Source organism: Anticarsia gemmatalis, chromosome 21 (genome assembly GCF_050436995.1).
Source record: "Anticarsia gemmatalis isolate Benzon Research Colony breed Stoneville strain chromosome 21, ilAntGemm2 primary, whole genome shotgun sequence".
In the NCBI taxonomy this organism is placed as follows: domain Eukaryota; kingdom Metazoa; phylum Arthropoda; class Insecta; order Lepidoptera; family Erebidae; genus Anticarsia; species Anticarsia gemmatalis.
This window is the reverse complement of record NC_134765.1, coordinates 107,572-125,683: the sequence shown is the minus strand read 5'-3', so window position 1 is coordinate 125,683 and position 18,112 is coordinate 107,572. Positions and strand designations below refer to the sequence as shown.

The window sequence follows — 18,112 nt, the reverse complement described above, 5'->3', positions numbered from 1 at the left end:
TTACTGGTCATATCGGTTGGTACCGATAACCCATAACATCCCATGGCACTATGCCAAAAAATCTGTAAGGTACTTCACCAGCTACCTTAGTCCCTCATTAAGCAATTCACATCATCAGCCAGCTCCATTACTCAGCAACTTGTGTCGTTCTTACAAACATCTATATCTGCCTTCATTCTTTAGCATAAACACAAAGGCGATTCCTTTCCTGGAGCGATGTACATTGCCCGCTTCCTGTCCTGAAATGGAGCGAGCTTCGTATTCGGCACGCTATGGTCATGATAAGTTTGTCACGATCTATTGTGGGTTGTTAACTAATTATCATTAGTATCTTGAAGTAATAGTATCTGTAGAAGTGTAACGACATCAATGCTATCAATATTAATGGGATGTAAATGAAACAGCGCGGAGTCGCAAGTGATCTATTTGACACTCTTTAAAAAATATGATAAACACATTGTTCTTACATTCATAATAATAGTGTATAATTTGTTCTCTAAAATAATAATATATTAAATAAGTCACATAGATAATACATAAAGTAAACAAGAACGTTTGACTAGCTAGTAAGTATGATCCTATGCTCCGCATACCTATGATATCTGAGCGCACTGTGCAATATTGTCATACTCGTCGCGCGGCACGTCACACGCGTCGCGTCGCGTCACGTCACGTCACGTCACGTCACGTCACGTCACGTCACGTCACGTCACGTCACGTCACGTCACGTCACGCACGCGGTGCGCGCGCGCAACCATCAACATTACATACATACAACACCGTCCGCAACACAATACTCAGAATAATACAATTTATCTTATTATAAGTACATTATGTGAGATTTCATACATTACTGTGATCGATTTAGATATTGATAATTACTTAGTAACAATGGTTTTATTAATTTTATACGTCGACGTCACCGGTTCTCGGGACATCTGATAATGAGAGGGAGATATATACATTTAGCTAAATAGTGTACACAGTATTTATATCGATAACTAGATATCGGCTAGGCGAGGAGCTGCGACGTCCCGAGAACGCGCGGCGCTCGACGTCCGCTACGTCTAGTAATAAAAATGCTATTCACTCGTTAATATACGAACATCGAAGCTAGTCACTAGTCGCGGGGACGCTGGAAGGATAACTTTGAGCTAGTTACGAACCGGACTAAACTCGTGCCCAACTTTAACGAAATACCGTGATTATATCTTTACATAAAGGCTCCGACTACACTAGGCAAGCGTGAAGCGATCGTACTGGAATGAAACGATACGAGGAGCGCGCGCGCTCCACCCTACTCGATTACGTTAACTACTAGAAAAATAAATAATTTAGTTCTCGCGTATAATGTAAAATATTACAATATCGTCACACTGAGAGTTTGAATTTGGGATGCATATGCGTCGCGTGCAGAAAGCTTTCCCGTCGGGTCATGGTCTGTCGCGTGACGTCACCCGCATGTGGGGGGGGGGGCGTCACACGGGCGCGGGCGGGGGGCCCTAGGAGCGCGGCGGGGGCGGCAGGGGCGGGGGCGCGGCCGCGGCGGCCAGCGCGGCGGTGAGCGCGGGCGCGGGGGGCGCGGGCGCGGCGGGCGCGGGCGGCGGCGGGTGGATGTTGAAGTGGCGCACGGCCGCCTCCAGCGCCACGTTGTTGCCGCTGAAGTAGGCCGACACGGCGTTGTGGAACAGCAGCAGCTGCTTGTTCATGACCTTGACGCGGTTCTCGTGCAGCAGCTGCAGCTTGACGGCCGAGTCGTCCCGCAGGCGCTCGTAGATGCGCCGGTGCCGCTCGATGTTGGCCAGCAGCAGCTCGGGCGGGTTGGCGCCGCTCCCCTCCAGCTCGCTGCGGTACGCGTCGTACTCCACCCTGCGGCGACACAACGGTGAGTCATCGAGCGAGCGGGTGACGTAGCGCGGGGCCCGGGGACGGTCCTACCTGGCGGCCTCGTACTGGCGGATCGTGAGCAGCGTGTCCTCGATGGTCTTGTTGGTGAGCGTGTTGAGCGAGTTGTTGAAGAAGTGCAGCGCCGCCAGCAGCGTCTCGCCGTTGCGCGTCAGCGTGCGCTGCGTGTCCGCGTTGTACAGGAACCTGCGCAGAGCGGGGTGGGGGGTGAGTGTTGTGTGGTGTCACGCGGCTAGCGCACGGCGGACACGCACTGGTTCTGCAGCTCGGGCGACTTCTGCGCGAGGTCGGCGAAGGCCTCGCCCAGCGCGCGCTGCGTGTGCGCGGCGGCCGCCAGCTGCGCCGTGAGCGCGCCCGCCAGGCGCAGCACGCCGTTGTACTTGCGCTGCGTCTCGCGCAGCATCTCGATCTGCGCCTCCAGCTCTGCCGACACACACGCGCGCGACGTTACTCACTTTACAGGGAAACGAACGACGACTCGATCGGTCGTCCGAGCGTTCCGTGAAACGGCACACCTACGAAACGTTCGGCGGCCGAACTGTCCGGACGAAACGTTACGCGACGGAACGACTGTGCACCGTGCACGCGAATATGCGACGCGTTTCGTTAGCGCCACGCGGACGCCGAACGTTCATCCACGCGAGCCGTACTTTCGTTCGCGTAACGCGTCGCATGATGGGTGCACACATCGTTATTTCGTCTAAGATGTTATAAGAACTAATTAAGAAAGTGTTCACCGAACTGTGCACAGGTGTGTCGTTGCACTTTAAGCCCATCGACTTTTACAGGGTTCGAAATGTCACTCAGATACAAGAGACCAGTGAAACGACACCTATTATTGCATCGTAAATATAAACACATTGATAAGCAAACCTCTCAACAATTTATCAGTACTTTAACTCAGATTATATAATGTATATAAATAAAGGGTATCATCATAACTTTTATCAACATCCTTTCAATTGATGATATTGTGAACTTTATAGCATATTACAAAAATTCAAGCTACATCATGGCAAGGAGAACACAATTATTATAAATTCCTGTCTAATGATGTTACCTGTGTCCACAGTTCGGGAGCTCTTCCCAAGCTTCTCATAGAGGATCTGTTTAGTGCACTTGTATGTAGAGACTCCCCAGTTGCGGATAGCGTCCAACTTTGAAGAGCCGGCACGCAGCAGTGTGCTGCTCCCTGCACCTCCATTCTGGGACACGTCTGGGGGAGCTGTGGAAGTACACAAGATAAATACACTACATTATAATTAGATTACATATTTATACTACAACTATTTTTACTTCACAAATTGGTCCAGATATGCTGTTTAATTTACCTGACATATTGACTTAAAACTATTGAGTACAATAAAAACTACCCCAGCAGAAAATACCTTGATGGCACCCAATTACCTATCTTGTCTATGTGATGAGATATCACACAGTGCTGTGGCTTGGCAAAACAAAAAAAACATCAATATCAACTCTACATAATAAGAGTATTTAATGAAATTGTATAGAGCCAACAATATTGACTTATTGCCAAGCTATTTCATTCAATAATTTATTCTTATACATCAAAAAATGCAGTGTTCAAAGCTTTCTAATTACAGACATAACTTTTTTTACAGAAAATCTGTTAAATTATATACCTAGATAATCTCCATGGAGACATATTATTATGAAAACAAACACAAGTTTGTTCAAACCTCTCATACAAGAACACAATACAATGATCTGTGTCACTCACTCTACCTATATAATTGTAATAAACAAGCTACCAACAAGACAAGTAGCTGAGTACTTGAAGCAATAGCTCAGCTAATGACTCAGTGCCCTAAATAATATCACCCTGGACATTACACACTACTTATAACACACACACACTACTCTCATGTCTGTAACATTACACTCTTACACTGCTGAATGTACAGCACTTGTAAATCTAATTATTGTCTATTATAAACTATACTACAGATGGACAAATAATGATTCATTGATCAATTAATCTAAATGAAAAGTTAGTATCTAAATGTATGTTTTGTTAAATAACTACGTTTAGTACGTATGTCCTCACCATAAGCGGGTGGGAAGGGCATGGAGCGCGACGTAGGGAACTTGGCTTCTGTTCCAGACGTTATCGAGTCGCTGGACTCTCGTATCGGCGGCGTGTCTTTCAACATCTCGTGGATGCTGCGCTCCGACTGCCTGCATCACACAACACGTACCACGTTAATACTTACACCTACAGACCGTTACAAAAACTGCACAGGGAAAAACATTAAATGAAAACACCGATACTCCGGTGTTATTGTGTAGTTCGATAAAACATGACACACCATTTAGACATCTTGGGTCACAAATGTCCACCGTCTCCGACTAAGCACGAGGATGCCGCCAGACACCTTAGATTAACTCAGATATGCTGAAAACTTTTCATGTTTCTCGGGAAAACCGGAAAATGTTTTATGAATTTTATCAATCGACGCTAAGTACACTTTGACAATGACAAGTGCATGAGAAGTCCCCTCTTCACGAAATAAAATAATGACAGCAGGATAGCCAATCACGATGTTGCCTGTGAGTAAAAGAGACAGCTACAATCATTTTGTCAAATAATCTTTCATCAGACAGTTCATTTCTCGTTTGAATTTATTACTATAGCAACAATGGCATGTTGGCAATATCTTTTTAGTTTGGATACAAAAATAAAAAATACCAATTTGTGCCAAAGTTTGAGATCCCGTATCACTTACACGGAATAAGATCAAATCAATTTGGTTTAAATTATTAGTACCTATCGACAACGTTTTTTTTTTAAAGGTTAAAACATTTAGTTTCTCCTGCAAAGAATGTATTATTTGCTTCGACATATTATTAATATTGCTGTGTTCATCCCACAATGGTAAAATAAAACAAATTATATTATTTATGAAAAATATTTATATTTCTCACAAACTGAATCTTATCTTGCATAACATCACAGAATGCATCACTGGCTTCAGGTCTAACACATGGACTTGAGCCTTAGGCCAAACTAGCCAAATGTCTGCTCTCCTCTCCCTGCATCAGAGTTATTTAAGCCTTCACAGCCTCTTTGTCTCCATCATCATTGTGAACTTCCTCTGCTTCTGCTTTGAACTTTTCCTGAAAATCACAAAATATTAACATTACTCTTTATTACCAAAAATAAAATTAGAAATAAGAATCAACAGGTCATCAACATTGAAAGTTTACCTATGTTGATGATTAGAGTGAAAGTTCTTATTAAATATGGAGTAATTGAAGCATAATATCGATAAGATGGTTGAATTATATTCACTTAAGCATGATAGGTACGTCAATATAAAACCCAGCTGGGCAAGAAGTACTATTTTAGCCATGATTGTTCACAAACCTGAACTACATTATTCAGGTTGAAGACAACCTTGAATGACAAAAATGTATACTTGTGATGATATCAAACACAGCTGTCTTAGAAAGTAATAAAAATGACAATATTTACCAAATCATATATGACTTTTACTACAAGAGAGCAGCTTGGACATGTTGCTACTTCTTCGCCTGCCATAAGCTCTTCCTAGAAAACGAAAATTCATACGTTAATGATCAGCTGTTATTGTAGCAATAATTATTATAAAACTTATTTTTTTCACTCTAACCTTACTTATTTGGAACCTATCCCCGCACGGGCATGGGTAATAATACATTTCTTCATCTTCCTCATACTCAAAGTCTTCAATTTCTATTTCGTCGTGGAATATCGTCATGGTAGACACATTAAGTCCTCTGAAGATCCTTTATTATTATAAGTTTTAACGTCGCACATTGCACATTTCAGAATAGTCCAACAAGAATAATCGAATTAGTCTTCATTAAGAATGAAAATGAACGTAAATACATTCTTATCTCAACCTCATAAGGTCTATTTCAGAATATCACATTTGTAATAAAATCTCTTGGACCAAACCTTATAATGACAGCTCGTCTGTCCGTTCCATTTTGCATAATATTATTGTAAGATTAGATAATAAATTATTTATACAAGTAAAGATTTAGGTAAATATACTATATTGTTTTAAAAAACGTAACAAATTTTACTCTTCAAACTTTATTGTCCCAAGAAAATACTTTATAAACACGGGTTAACAGAAATCAATAGCATAAATCAAAGGCAATATTTTGTTCTAGTAACATCGCGGAACTTCATATCATGCGGGACTTTTTGGCGGGCTTTTGAACTACTAAGGCGCGAATTTTTAAATAATTTTCAAAAATTATTTCTCTTATTATTTCCATTCCAATTCAATTGTAAATAGTGTAAATATTTAAATAGTTGTATATATTTAAACATTAATATATAATGCCGGATGGAGATGGCGACGATCCAGGTGGAGGGGTCGAAAAGAGGAAGGTTCCGAATCGGAATCAAGGAGGACCAGATGAGTTCTACAAAACATTTATTAAACCCGAATACAAAAGAATGTTTGCTGAAAGTGCGGTGAGTGGCGAGTTTTCCGTATTTGTCGAGGGCCTCCGAGAATCGGAAAAAATAGGAAATGTTAATCCTATTATTACAACAAATTTATTTAAAAATGACATCAAGGGAATCACGAACATTAAAAGAATTAATCCCAATAAGATTTGCGTTACCTTTTCGCAATCAAACAATGCCAACAATTTTATAAAAAATGAAGCTTTTCTAAGCAAGCATCAATTCAAGGCATTTATTCCAGCTTCGGCAGTAGAATGCATCGGTGTCTTGAAATTTGTACCCACAAGTATAAGTAATGCTGAATTATTTAAGAAATTGAGCTCAAGATATGAAATAATAGCAGTCCGTAGATTTACAAAAAAAGAAAATGGTGAATTGAAACCATATAAAACAGTTTCTTTAACATTTTTGTCGAATGTTCTTCCAGAATATGTATACTTGGATTTGTTTAGATTTAAAGTACACGAGTATCATGCTCCATTATTACAATGTTTTAAGTGTTTTAAATTCAACCATGGTGCCAAAATCTGCAAAAATAGTCAAAAATGCTCAATTTGCACTGAGGAGCATCACTTTTCAGAATGTGTAAATAAAAATAATATTAAATGCATTAATTGTCAAGGTCCACATCTAGCTATTTCCCGAGAATGTCCTATTAAGAGGCAAAAAATTGAAGCTAAGAAAAGTAAAACGTATGCCAATGTTATTTCTGGCAATTATAGAAATAATAATATAAGTAACTACGAAAGGAACTTTCCTCAAATTTCTACTGTAACTAAAACCAACACTAAAACTTCTAATCCTGCTTCTCTTTCTTCCGTAGTAAGTCGTAAACCTTCACCTATTCCCACTGCCGCATCAACTAATTCTGAAACAATTTCCAACGAAAGATTGATTAACGAAATTATTAATAACGATTTTATCAGAAAAGGTCTTATTGGGGCGCTTATTTCAATAGGCAATGAAAACAGGGCCATTACTAGCAACGTCATACAAGATATTTTAATTAAAACTTTTAAAACTTAATCATGGATAAGTCTTACATAAGAATATCACAATTTAATGTTGAAGGTATTATTAACAAAAAACCCCTTTTAATAAATTTTTTAAAAGACAACAATATTGATATTTGTTTACTCAATGAAATTTGGCTAAAAGATAAACCCGATTTTTTTATTACTGGTTACAATTTCATTAAACAGATAGGCCTTAATGGTAGAGGTGGCGTAGCAATTTTGATTAAAGACATTTACAAATATTCTACAATACATATCCCATTTTATGATTATTTACAGTCTGTAGCCATATCTCTAGTAACTTTACATGGAAACTTGACCATACTGTGTTCCTACTGTCCTCCTCCAGGGGGCAATAGTTCTAGATTTAGGGGTAGGAAACTTAAACAGATAATAAATAGATTACCTAGACCACTCCTATTTTCTGGAGACCTAAATGCTCATCATGTAGCATTTGGCTGCCACAGAAGTGACAGTCGTGGAAATGAAATATATAATATCTTAGATGAATGTGACTTGTGTATACTTAACTCAGGTTCCCCTACTACAGTAGGCAAGAGTACCCATATGCCCTCAGCAATTGACCTATCATCTGTCAGCCCATCTCTGGCCCCAATGTGTAGCTGGATGGTTCATGATGATCCTATGGGAAGCTATCATTACCCTACAATTTTGGATATCCAAACCTCCATTGATAAATATCAGTTAGGAGAACCGGTAGATCGTTATTTATATAGTAAAGCTGATTGGAATAAATACAACTCTTGCTCAGAGAAAATATATAATTATATTAGTATTCAGGACACAGATCCTCTTAAACTATATGGCGACTTTTGTAATTTTTTAAATACTATTAAAGAACAATGTGTTCCTAAAATTGTGAAATCTTCCCAATCTATTATGAAAAAGCCAGTTCCATGGTGGGATTCAGAATGTGCTGAAGCAGTTAAAAACAGTAAACAAGCTTTAAATTACTATAGGTCAAATCCAAGTTTAGATAATTTTATAAATTATAAAAAAATAGATGCCATGAAAAAAAGATTATTAAAGGAAAAAAAGAAACAAAGCTGGACCAATTTATGCGAGTTATTTAATAGATTCACACCAATTACTACTATTTGGAATTACATTAGAAAATTTAAAAGGCTATCACTTGGTAATAGACACCGTAATGATGACTGGATTCCCTCATTCTTCGATAAATTTGCTTCTCCGATTGACCCTGTAAATTCCGAAAATGATGAATTATTAAATCAATATTTCTCCCAGAGTAGTAATGTAACCACAAATTTTCTGATTGCCCCATTTACTTGGCAAGAGTTTAACACTGCTTTGCTGCATAGAAAAGATACATCTCCTGGACTAGATGACTTTCCTTACATTATGATACGCAATTTGCATAAAAATGCTAAAGAAGTATTGTTAAATATTTTTAACATACTATGGGACAAGCAAATTATACCACAAGCTTGGAAAACACAATGTGTTATTCCAATTTTAAAACAAGATAAGCCTCCTAATCACTTCAACTCATATAGACCTATATCATTAGCCTCTTGTATAGGTAAGCTCTTTGAAAATATTTTGAAAACCAGATTAGACTACTTTGTAGAATCAAATAACCTCTTACCTAATCAGCAGTTTGGGTTCAGGAAAGGTCGTAGTGCAGTAGAAAGTTTTACTTCTTTGATTTCAGATATAAAAAGTTCTTTTCATAGCCACTCTTCTACTGTTTGTGTCTTCCTTGATATCCAAGGTGCTTTTGATAATGTGATTCCTTCGACTTTAATTGGCATATTGTGCGATATTGGCATTCCTGGAAAATTTTGTAAGTGGATTTATAACTTTCTTTATGATAGAACAATGTATGTTAAATTCAATAACATTCTACATGGTCCTAGACATGTATACAAAGGAACAATGCAGGGTGCGATCTTATCACCTTTGTTGTATAATTTATACACTAGTCAAATTAATAAATATCTAAATAATTCAAATGTGAACTTCTTACAGTTTGCTGATGACTTATTGTTATATAGTGTTAATAGTAATGTAAATATTTCTGTAAGTAATCTCAATATTGCTTTAATTAAACTACATGATTATTACTTCAATAAACTAGGTTTAGAAATTAGTCCTAGCAAAAGTGGTGTTATGATTTTTTCAAAAAAAGTATTAGATTGTGACTTAAGTATAAAATACAACAATTCATTACTTCCAATTATTAGGGAAAAGAAGTTTTTAGGTATCTACTTAGACCCAAAGTTGTCTTTTGAGAGTCATATAAACCACTTAATCAAAGCATCAAGTAGGGGTCTTAATGTTTTAAGATCTTTGGCCGGTGTGCATTGGGGCTCTGACCCAAAAATTTTGTCAATGTTATATAAAAGTATTGTTCGCAGTCACTTTGATTATAGTTCCCTAGCTTATATGAATTGTAATTTATCTCTTATAAGGAAACTAGATGTAATACAAAATAAGGCTTTAAGAATTATTACAGGAGCAATGTGTTCTACTCCAATTAATGCCATGCAATGTGAATCTTGTATTGAACCTTTAATCTTTAGACGTTTACAACTAGTATTCAATTTCTGTTTAAAAACACTAAGTTCTTCAAACAATGAAGTAATAAAAAGAGTATTACCTAGACAAGCTCTTGAGTTGTATAGCAGCAGCTCTCCTATAACTGCCTCTGAATTAATATCTGGTCATAGCCCTGAACTCCTTCGAGTTGCATTAAATGTATTCTCATATTCTGTCAATATGTACAAAGATTACCCTTGGCCTCTGTATAAAGTAAAATATGATGCAGTCATTAATAATGAATGTGCAATCCTCCATGAAGTCATTTTTAACCAGTCAGACTTATCTCAGTTCTTAGAAAATAAACCATATTATACTTTATATACAGATGGTTCTAAATCTAACCATGTAGCATGTGCTGTATATGACCCTCAATTGGGTATAGTAAATAGCTACAAATTAGATACAAATTGCTCAATATTTACAGCAGAATGTTATGCAATTCTTTTAGCACTGCAGCATACACATACTGTAGATAATGTTGACTTTCTTATCATAACAGATTCAAAAAGTTGTCTTATGGCATTAGAAAATTGTACATTAAAATTTAAAACTAGCTATATATTATACAACATTAAGGAAATAGTCCTTAACTTAAGTAATAATGGTAAAATTGTAAAGTTCTTGTGGGTACCTGCACATAAAGGCATCACTGGCAATGAAATAGCAGATCAGGCAGCTAAAGGGAAATGTACAGAAGACCATACTAATATATTGAAAATTCCCTATACTGATTTCCACACCAAAATCTCCATAGACCTCAAAACATTGTGGCATGAGTACTGGAATATAGTTAGTTGTGAGAAAGGAAAATGGTATGCAGCTATTCAGGGTTGCCCGCCCGCCAAACCATGGTATATAAATAGCAAGATTAAAGGACTCAATAATAGAAATTTTATAACAACAATAAACAGATTAAGATTCGGCCATTCAAGAACTCCCACTCACTTGCACAAACTAAAAATAAAGCCCGACGACAGCTGCGAATACTGTGGAAAACCAGCAGCAGACATTATGCACTTCATTTTTGAATGTCATCAATTCGCAATAGACAGGCTATTATTAATAGATAATCTACAGAATCTGGATCCCAAATTTCCGAGAGACTTAAAAGAACTATTGAAGAACCCAAGATTTTATCAACCACTATTTAATTTCATTACCAATACCGTAACTTCGATATAACCACAGATTATAATTTACATATATACTTCAGGCTCAAAAGTGCTAGATCACAGAGCCGTAAAACGGAATAACAAAAAAAAAAATCATATCATGCGTCACGTCAACACGTCATTTGACATTTGATTTCATTTTTGTAGGGGAGGATGATCGAGGTGGTCTCACCGAATTTGTTGTAAAAGTATTTAAGTGTTGCAGTGAGTGAAGTAGTGCTCGTGCCGTCCTAGTTATTTAAATCGTACAGCGTATCAAAATACCGCTACAATGTTTAGTTGGTTAAAGAAGGAAGGCGAAAAATCGGAAAGTATCGAAAATGTCGTGGAGGGTCTCAAAAGGATTTATAAGACAAAACTTTTACCGCTGGAATTGCACTATCAATTTCATGATTTCCACTCGCCCCAGCTCGAAGATCCGGACTTCGATGCGAAGCCTATGATATTGCTAGTGGGACAGTACTCGACCGGCAAAACCACATTCATCAAATACCTACTCGAGCGAGACTTTCCGGGCATCAGGATAGGGCCGGAGCCCACCACCGACAGATTCATCGCGGTTATGCACGATGAGAAAGAGGGAGTAATACCCGGAAATGCGCTCGTCGTCGACCCCAAAAAACAGTTCCGACCATTGAGCAAATTTGGTAATGCTTTCTTAAACAGATTCCAGTGCTCGACAGTGAACTCGCCGGTGCTCCGAGGCATCTCCATCGTGGACACGCCCGGTATTCTCTCTGGAGAGAAACAACGCGTTGACAGAGGATATGACTTCACGGGAGTGTTGGAGTGGTTCGCGGAGCGCGTGGACCGCATCATCTTGTTGTTCGACGCTCACAAGCTCGACATATCTGACGAGTTCAGGCGCAGTATCGAGGCTCTGAGGGGACACGATGATAAAATCCGTATTGTACTAAACAAAGCTGATATGATTGACCACCAGCAGCTGATGAGAGTGTACGGTGCTCTGATGTGGTCACTTGGCAAAGTGTTACAGACACCAGAGGTGGCCCGAGTATATATTGGATCCTTTTGGGATCAGCCTCTGCGCTATGATGTCAACAGACGACTTTTTGAAGATGAAGAGCAGGATTTGTTCAGAGATATGCAGTCTCTGCCGAGGAATGCTGCTCTGCGTAAATTGAACGACTTGATCAAGAGAGCACGACTTGCTAAGGTTCACGCGTACATTGTCAGTGAACTGAGAAAAGAGATGCCTTCAATGTTTGGTAAAGATGGTAAAAAGAAAGAATTGATTAAGAACTTAGGACAGGTGTACGACCGCATTCAGAGAGAACAGCAGATATCACCGGGAGACTTCCCAGACATCAAGAAGATGCAGGAGACCCTCGCCAACCATGATTTCACAAAGTTCCATCCGCTGAAGCCCAAGTTACTGGAAGTAGTGGACCACATGTTAGCCACTGACATTGCACGCCTAATGGATATGATCCCACAGGAAGACGTCAACATTGTCTGTGAGCCACTTATAAAGGGTAAGTCGTTCATATATTATTTCTAATAAGACTCCCATTTCAGGCACATATTGACATATATTTCAATATGCAGACAACAAGTTGATATCAGTTTAAATGATCTATTACTCATTTTTAAAATGAAATCTATATTGAAGTGGTTTTATATCAAATTCTGTTGAATGTTGTAGTTCAACAATCAGCATATTACGTGTAATAAAGGAGTGGCACTTATCACTGCACTCACAAGGTTGACTTGTTGTGAATGTTACAATAAACAGCATCAGGTAGAGGATCCTGCAAACATTCAATGAATATATTATGTCCAACTGGTGCTGCCACTCAATGTTATTAAAATCTGTGTAGTAGTAGTGTTGTCTTGTGCTATATTTAAAATTATGTAGTTTTTTATTGAGGGTGTCCCATGATATACAATTTCATAATATGACTATGTTCACTTATTATGCACCAAAATTACTTCAGGAAAACAGAGTTTTATGTATCAGGATCTTATAACGATTAATTTGTTGTGTAACAGTTGTATAATAATAGGTACCTAAGTATAACTATGATAGTCAACTCTTTGAGTTGTTGATATCTAAGATATTGACCTGAATATGTTATCACTCGTGATAACGCACCGTCGGCGATTCGCTAACGGCTCTCCTAACTAGATATGGTTAAGCAAACACTATAATTAGAAATTATTTAACTATGATCTCTGAACTTATGCAAGGTAATTTGTAATTAACAATTAGATAGAATGTTTATGGTTCTATTCCTCTATGAATAATTATTTTAGAATGAAATAAAATTAACTAAAAAATACAAAAATAATATATTATGGTTCCTCAAGTCTTCATTTGTCAATTCCTCCATATCTTACACCATTTCTCTGATACAATGCGGCGCGTGTACGGTAGATATCTCACTTACGATTCAATATTTGTAAGTCATTGCAACATACTTAGCAATTAAATACCTACAAACAAATAAAAAGCGCTGTATCAGCATTCACATGAACTGACTCAGTGTTTGTCACGTTATGCTTTAACATATTCCCAGTACAATACAAACAGAAGCATTGCAATAAGCTCGTACAATAATAACCAGTTGACATTGGCATCAAGTAACAATGAGTGGCTTGTGTTGTGGCGCGGTGTGGTCGCGGCCGTCGCGGCGAAAGTGCCGCTGCCTCTATTTTGCACAAATCATTCTACCACGTTCTGATTGCTGACAAATTATAATTAAATGTATTTTATATTGTACCACTACCTACTTTTATAAAGCACCCCTATCTCAGACAGTCGTTTCGCTTCTTTCACTCCTACACATGGTAATATGTGTACGCTAGAGCGGAACAATAATATATTGGTGTAAAGTAAGTGATTGATATTCGTGGCACGTGTGATAAGTTTCTCCTCGGTCATTGTTTATTTAATCTGCGTACTCCGCTTTAGAATTAACGGTGATCACTTAACTCTTTTGTTTTAAATTTCTTTTGACAAACGTAACATCGATTCTGCTAACATCAATGTTACAACATCGCAGTTCGTGACTGGACAGAGATACTGTATGTAAAAATATGTATCGAGTCCTCATGCTTTCAGGAGCCTACCTGAGAAAACCTGAGCTTCATCTAGTCTTCCGAGATGATTAAAATAACGTAGACATTTCGTTCATCGATATAACCATCAGGTTTAATCGTCTTTGTTCCTGTACAGGCTGTATCCAATGGCCGCAATTTTTGTCCTCTAGTGGAAAATTTGACGTGTAAAACCAAATATTATATGTAACATGATTATGGATCAAAATTAGGGAAGGCCCAAAACATTGGCTACCGTAATGTTTAGTTTTCCTTCCTACACTATACTGATGTAATTAGAATACGCTCCCTTCATGGATTCAACAAGTTATTTTATTTGTGTATAATATTTCCATGACATTGCGGATAACATTAGCGCCTAGTGTGACATCATCGTAGTAAGACGGTATTGATTGCTGTACATTATGACGCGAGGAGGCGCCTCTTACAACTTTAGTTCGTGCAACAGTTGATGGACCATTTAATGGTAGTAGAATGTATAATTCATAATTTTTTTCTAGGTATCTGGCCACTGGTCACTACACAACTTCGAACAAATTTAATGATATCGATGTCGAGCATTCGCCCGAACACAATATTACACGTAAACACTCAAGTGTACCCGCACCATGTTCTACACACACGCCATAACATGATAGTGACAGAAAGAGACGGCAGATATTCGGTGTGGTGATTGGGTGACAATTATCCTCATTATTTCGTCAGTAGTCCTTTCACATGATGCGTCACTTCCGCCGCGTACTTTCCATCTCGTCGTTCAATTGCTTCCTTGTATGTCCTTGCTCATATTCGTACCCCGCTGTGGACTTCGTAGACGACTTTATGACTAAAGAACGGGGTCATCGGTGCGAAACATTCGAATCAATATGAAGGTACTTAAGTAGCATTTAATTGCTAATGACTTCCGATAACTACAGTTTATTTATTGCCGTATTTAATCTGTGAATGAGTGCTCTCTTTGAGACAACGAATTCTACACATGCATTGAGGGAAACAAACCTGAGATTTTACAAGTTTGAAATGGATGTCTGTTAAGTGTTATGCCAAAGTAAAAAGTAGTCGGATGTAGTTACAAGCAATCAATGATAGCGGTCGTAAAATCAACTCAATTGACCTTTTTGCAGTTTGACTCTAGAGTCTAGATTGACCACTAATCACACGATAGAGAGATCGCTAATTACCAATGAATAATGACTTCCGTATGTAATCCGTGAGTGATAGAGTTCTATAAGTAAGAGCGAATCCTGTACAACGTTGGATCGAATGATGAATGTTAGTGATTGCAGTTACATGATCGAGTAACGTACCGTGATATTGGCTCGCCGGTCCGTTGCCGCGGGAACTACCGCTTTATTGCATAATGCACTAAAAACTAGCTTCACTTACAACTTACGTATCAGCTGTATCGGCGAACAATTCGCGAGGTTAGCACATCTTGCTCAGTACTTCGGAGAATCGGAGGGCATGCAAAAACAACGCTCTTTAGTTTTTTCGGTTCGCTAAGATCCAACAGTCAGGTAACTAAATGAAGCTGTTATGTCAGGCTCTATGTAATAGTGTTTAATCGATCTAATAGATCTTTGGCCAATTCTGTTGCGTCTTTAACAACAATCAGATGTAAATGTTATGGTTATTCATTCATCTGAAGAGATAGAGACCTACCGAAGTTGGTTGAACTAGAGCATTCCTGCCCGTCTTTGGGTTCGATTTTCTCAAGTGCGCCAGGGCAACGATGTGGGGCCTTAACCTGAAAATTTCCTTCAGCAAAGCTGCCTTATTGCTTGAACATGGGACGTCTTGTCATTGAAGGTATCGTTAAATCTGTGAGTACTGACGTAGACACAATGTAAGGCACGTGTGCCGTGTGCAAGTGTGCAATCTTTACCAGCAGTGCAGGTGTAACCTTCGTCCATATTGATTGTTATTAGTTGCGCCCAACAGCCAACACTGAACAGTCTGAGCACTAACAACAACATGCATTTGTTATAATCACGATGTTTTGTATTGTGCCGCAGTTTCCTGCCAGATAACTGTTATTGTTATAAATATTACGCTGGTTACATTTTAGCACTCCATCGTGTTTTAAATAGTAAAAGTATCGTTTCAAATATACCGGGCGATCGATTAGCTTGCAGTCTGATTTATTTTTTATATTGGACCGTTCATTAAGCGATATTAAAACAGTTTTAGTAAATTAGCAATTGCATTAAGTACAAAATTGATTTATCATAATAAAGTGTGTAGTTGTCATTTACACAGCTATAATAAATTACTATAAAATAAACTTCAAATTGGTCGTTAATATTGTCTTTTATCTATATGATTTAGTATCGCTTTTTTACGCATTTGTTAATTTATTATTGGGAATAATTATTGTAGTCTCTCAATAGTCCATACATGATGACTCCATGACCCATTCATATTGGTACAGTGTCCATATTTCCGAAGACATATACATTTCTCAGTCGTTGTCTTTTAAGCCAAGTATAGGCTTTTGAATCTACTTTTATTCGATCATCAGTAACTGCAAAAAATAATAGGGTTTATTGTCAGTCTTCTGTATTGTTAGTTTCCATGCGTTGTGCGGTTAGTAGCGAGTTCAATGGCTCAGTTCTACTCTGTTGTATGTACACAAGTAGTTTGTGAGTTTTCACTAATTATTCGGGGTTCAACATGTTCGCGCGGGTCATGGAGCGACCTCGTTTGTTCGCGTGCCAGCGGCGCGGGCAGCGGCGCCACTGCGCTCCACGCTCATTGTTCCTATGCTCATTGCTAGTTTCAACAACTCATTATTTGATGTTAGAAAATACGTGGAGACTGCAAAGCAGTGAGCTACTAACTTCTAACCCTGTCATAACTGTAAAGTATTTAAAAATTGCGATAATTTAAGTAAAATAATTATCGGCGAAACAATTCCACGAGGGCCATGGGCCTCCATCGTGGTTTTTAAATGAGGACCAAAACAATCAATTAAGGTGATTACGTGATTGTTAATTTTATGCATCTCCAAGATTTTAATATAAATCTCAATCTCATGTATTGCTTCTTCGTAACGTTTTTCCTGCACCGTTCAACCGTATGAGTATTAGCCTGTAATTATCCTTACGCTCAAACTTAACACCTCTACCTTGACTTTGCTTCATAACTGACCTTACAATAAACAATTATGCTATAATCTTCAGCTATTTTTAGCTTTTTTCAGTCTCCCACTTCGCTTCCTATTTCACAAACGTGAACATCTAAAGGAGATTCCTCTTTCATGGAAGACAATATATTTATTTCTTGAATTCTGTGCATCTTCAACGAATCGTGACTGTTCAGCCGAGTTATCCCGTTAATCTTCCTTTAGACCTTGCCGTCAGTAGCTATCAACTACTGGCTCTTACAACCGTTGCGGCAAATGTACGTGACCGAAAACGTCTACAGCTGCTAAAACAAACTTTTTATCGTGATCTATCGCTTATCTCCGGGATTTTCGGTTTGAATGAAACCCGAGGCATTTAACTTGGTGTAGTCTTGTTAGGTCCGCGTGTAGTGGAGCGGACGTTGCGTTAATAGTTCAATTTGCGTGCGTTGAGCAACCGCGTCGTCGTAAGCGGCCACTTTTCGCTTATGAAGACTACAATTAACCTGTAATGCCTTGTAACACTGTCGTTATGGACTGTCAAGTATCTGACAGTTTTGACACCACGCCTGAGGTTATGTCTTTATTTACCAGCGTTTGGTCCAAGTGAAATCACTATGGGGTAAAGGTGAAAGATAACAACATAAATCTCTACATACTTCGTTTGTTCGAATGTGATTTTTAATGCTCGTTTATTGCATGAACTCACTACATCACTAGTGTACTGTTTTAAAAGTTG

At 38.5% G+C, this 18,112-nt stretch overlaps 3 protein-coding genes and 1 long non-coding RNA gene across 10 annotated transcripts in view; 1 reads left to right on the top strand and 3 right to left on the bottom strand.

The window, feature by feature from the left end:
- Positions 1–408: 408 nt before the first annotated feature.
- On the bottom strand, positions 409–4,425 carry Arfip (ADP ribosylation factor interacting protein arfaptin). Its single transcript, XM_076128925.1, has 6 exons — positions 4,239–4,425; positions 3,977–4,107; positions 2,966–3,130; positions 2,160–2,328; positions 1,939–2,091; positions 409–1,869 (listed from the first exon to the last, which is right to left on the bottom strand). The coding sequence occupies exons 1-6, from the start codon at positions 4,247–4,249 to the stop codon at positions 1,503–1,505; spliced, it is 996 nt and encodes a 331-aa protein (XP_075985040.1). The 5' UTR covers positions 4,250–4,425; the 3' UTR covers positions 409–1,502.
- Positions 4,426–4,816: 391 nt separating this feature from the next.
- Positions 4,817–5,787, bottom strand: Dph3 (Diphthamide biosynthesis 3). The gene is made up of 3 exons (XM_076128926.1): positions 5,562–5,787; positions 5,405–5,479; positions 4,817–5,046 (listed from the first exon to the last, which is right to left on the bottom strand). The coding sequence occupies exons 1-3, from the start codon at positions 5,667–5,669 to the stop codon at positions 4,978–4,980; spliced, it is 252 nt and encodes an 83-aa protein (XP_075985041.1). The 5' UTR covers positions 5,670–5,787; the 3' UTR covers positions 4,817–4,977.
- A 2,691-nt stretch (positions 5,788–8,478) lies between these two features.
- Positions 8,479–11,173, bottom strand: LOC142982423 (uncharacterized). 7 transcript variants are annotated; one of them, XR_012959987.1, is made up of 5 exons: positions 10,942–11,173; positions 10,628–10,775; positions 10,055–10,197; positions 9,041–9,226; positions 8,479–8,632 (listed from the first exon to the last, which is right to left on the bottom strand). It is a non-coding gene; the product is annotated as an uncharacterized LOC142982423 (long non-coding RNA). The 7 variants fall into 7 exon arrangements; XR_012959986.1 differs by having other exon boundaries at positions 10,628–11,173; XR_012959988.1 differs by having other exon boundaries at positions 10,055–10,165; positions 10,628–11,173.
- A 118-nt stretch (positions 11,174–11,291) lies between these two features.
- Past1 (putative achaete scute target 1) overlaps positions 11,292–18,112 on the top strand; it is a 28,349-nt gene continuing 21,528 nt past the window's right edge. Inside the window, exon 1 of the mRNA XM_076128922.1 lies at positions 11,292–12,664. Within this exon, the coding sequence (XP_075985037.1) occupies positions 11,440–12,664 (1,225 nt within the window). The 5' untranslated portion in view covers positions 11,292–11,439. The remainder of the gene's footprint in view (positions 12,665–18,112) is intronic.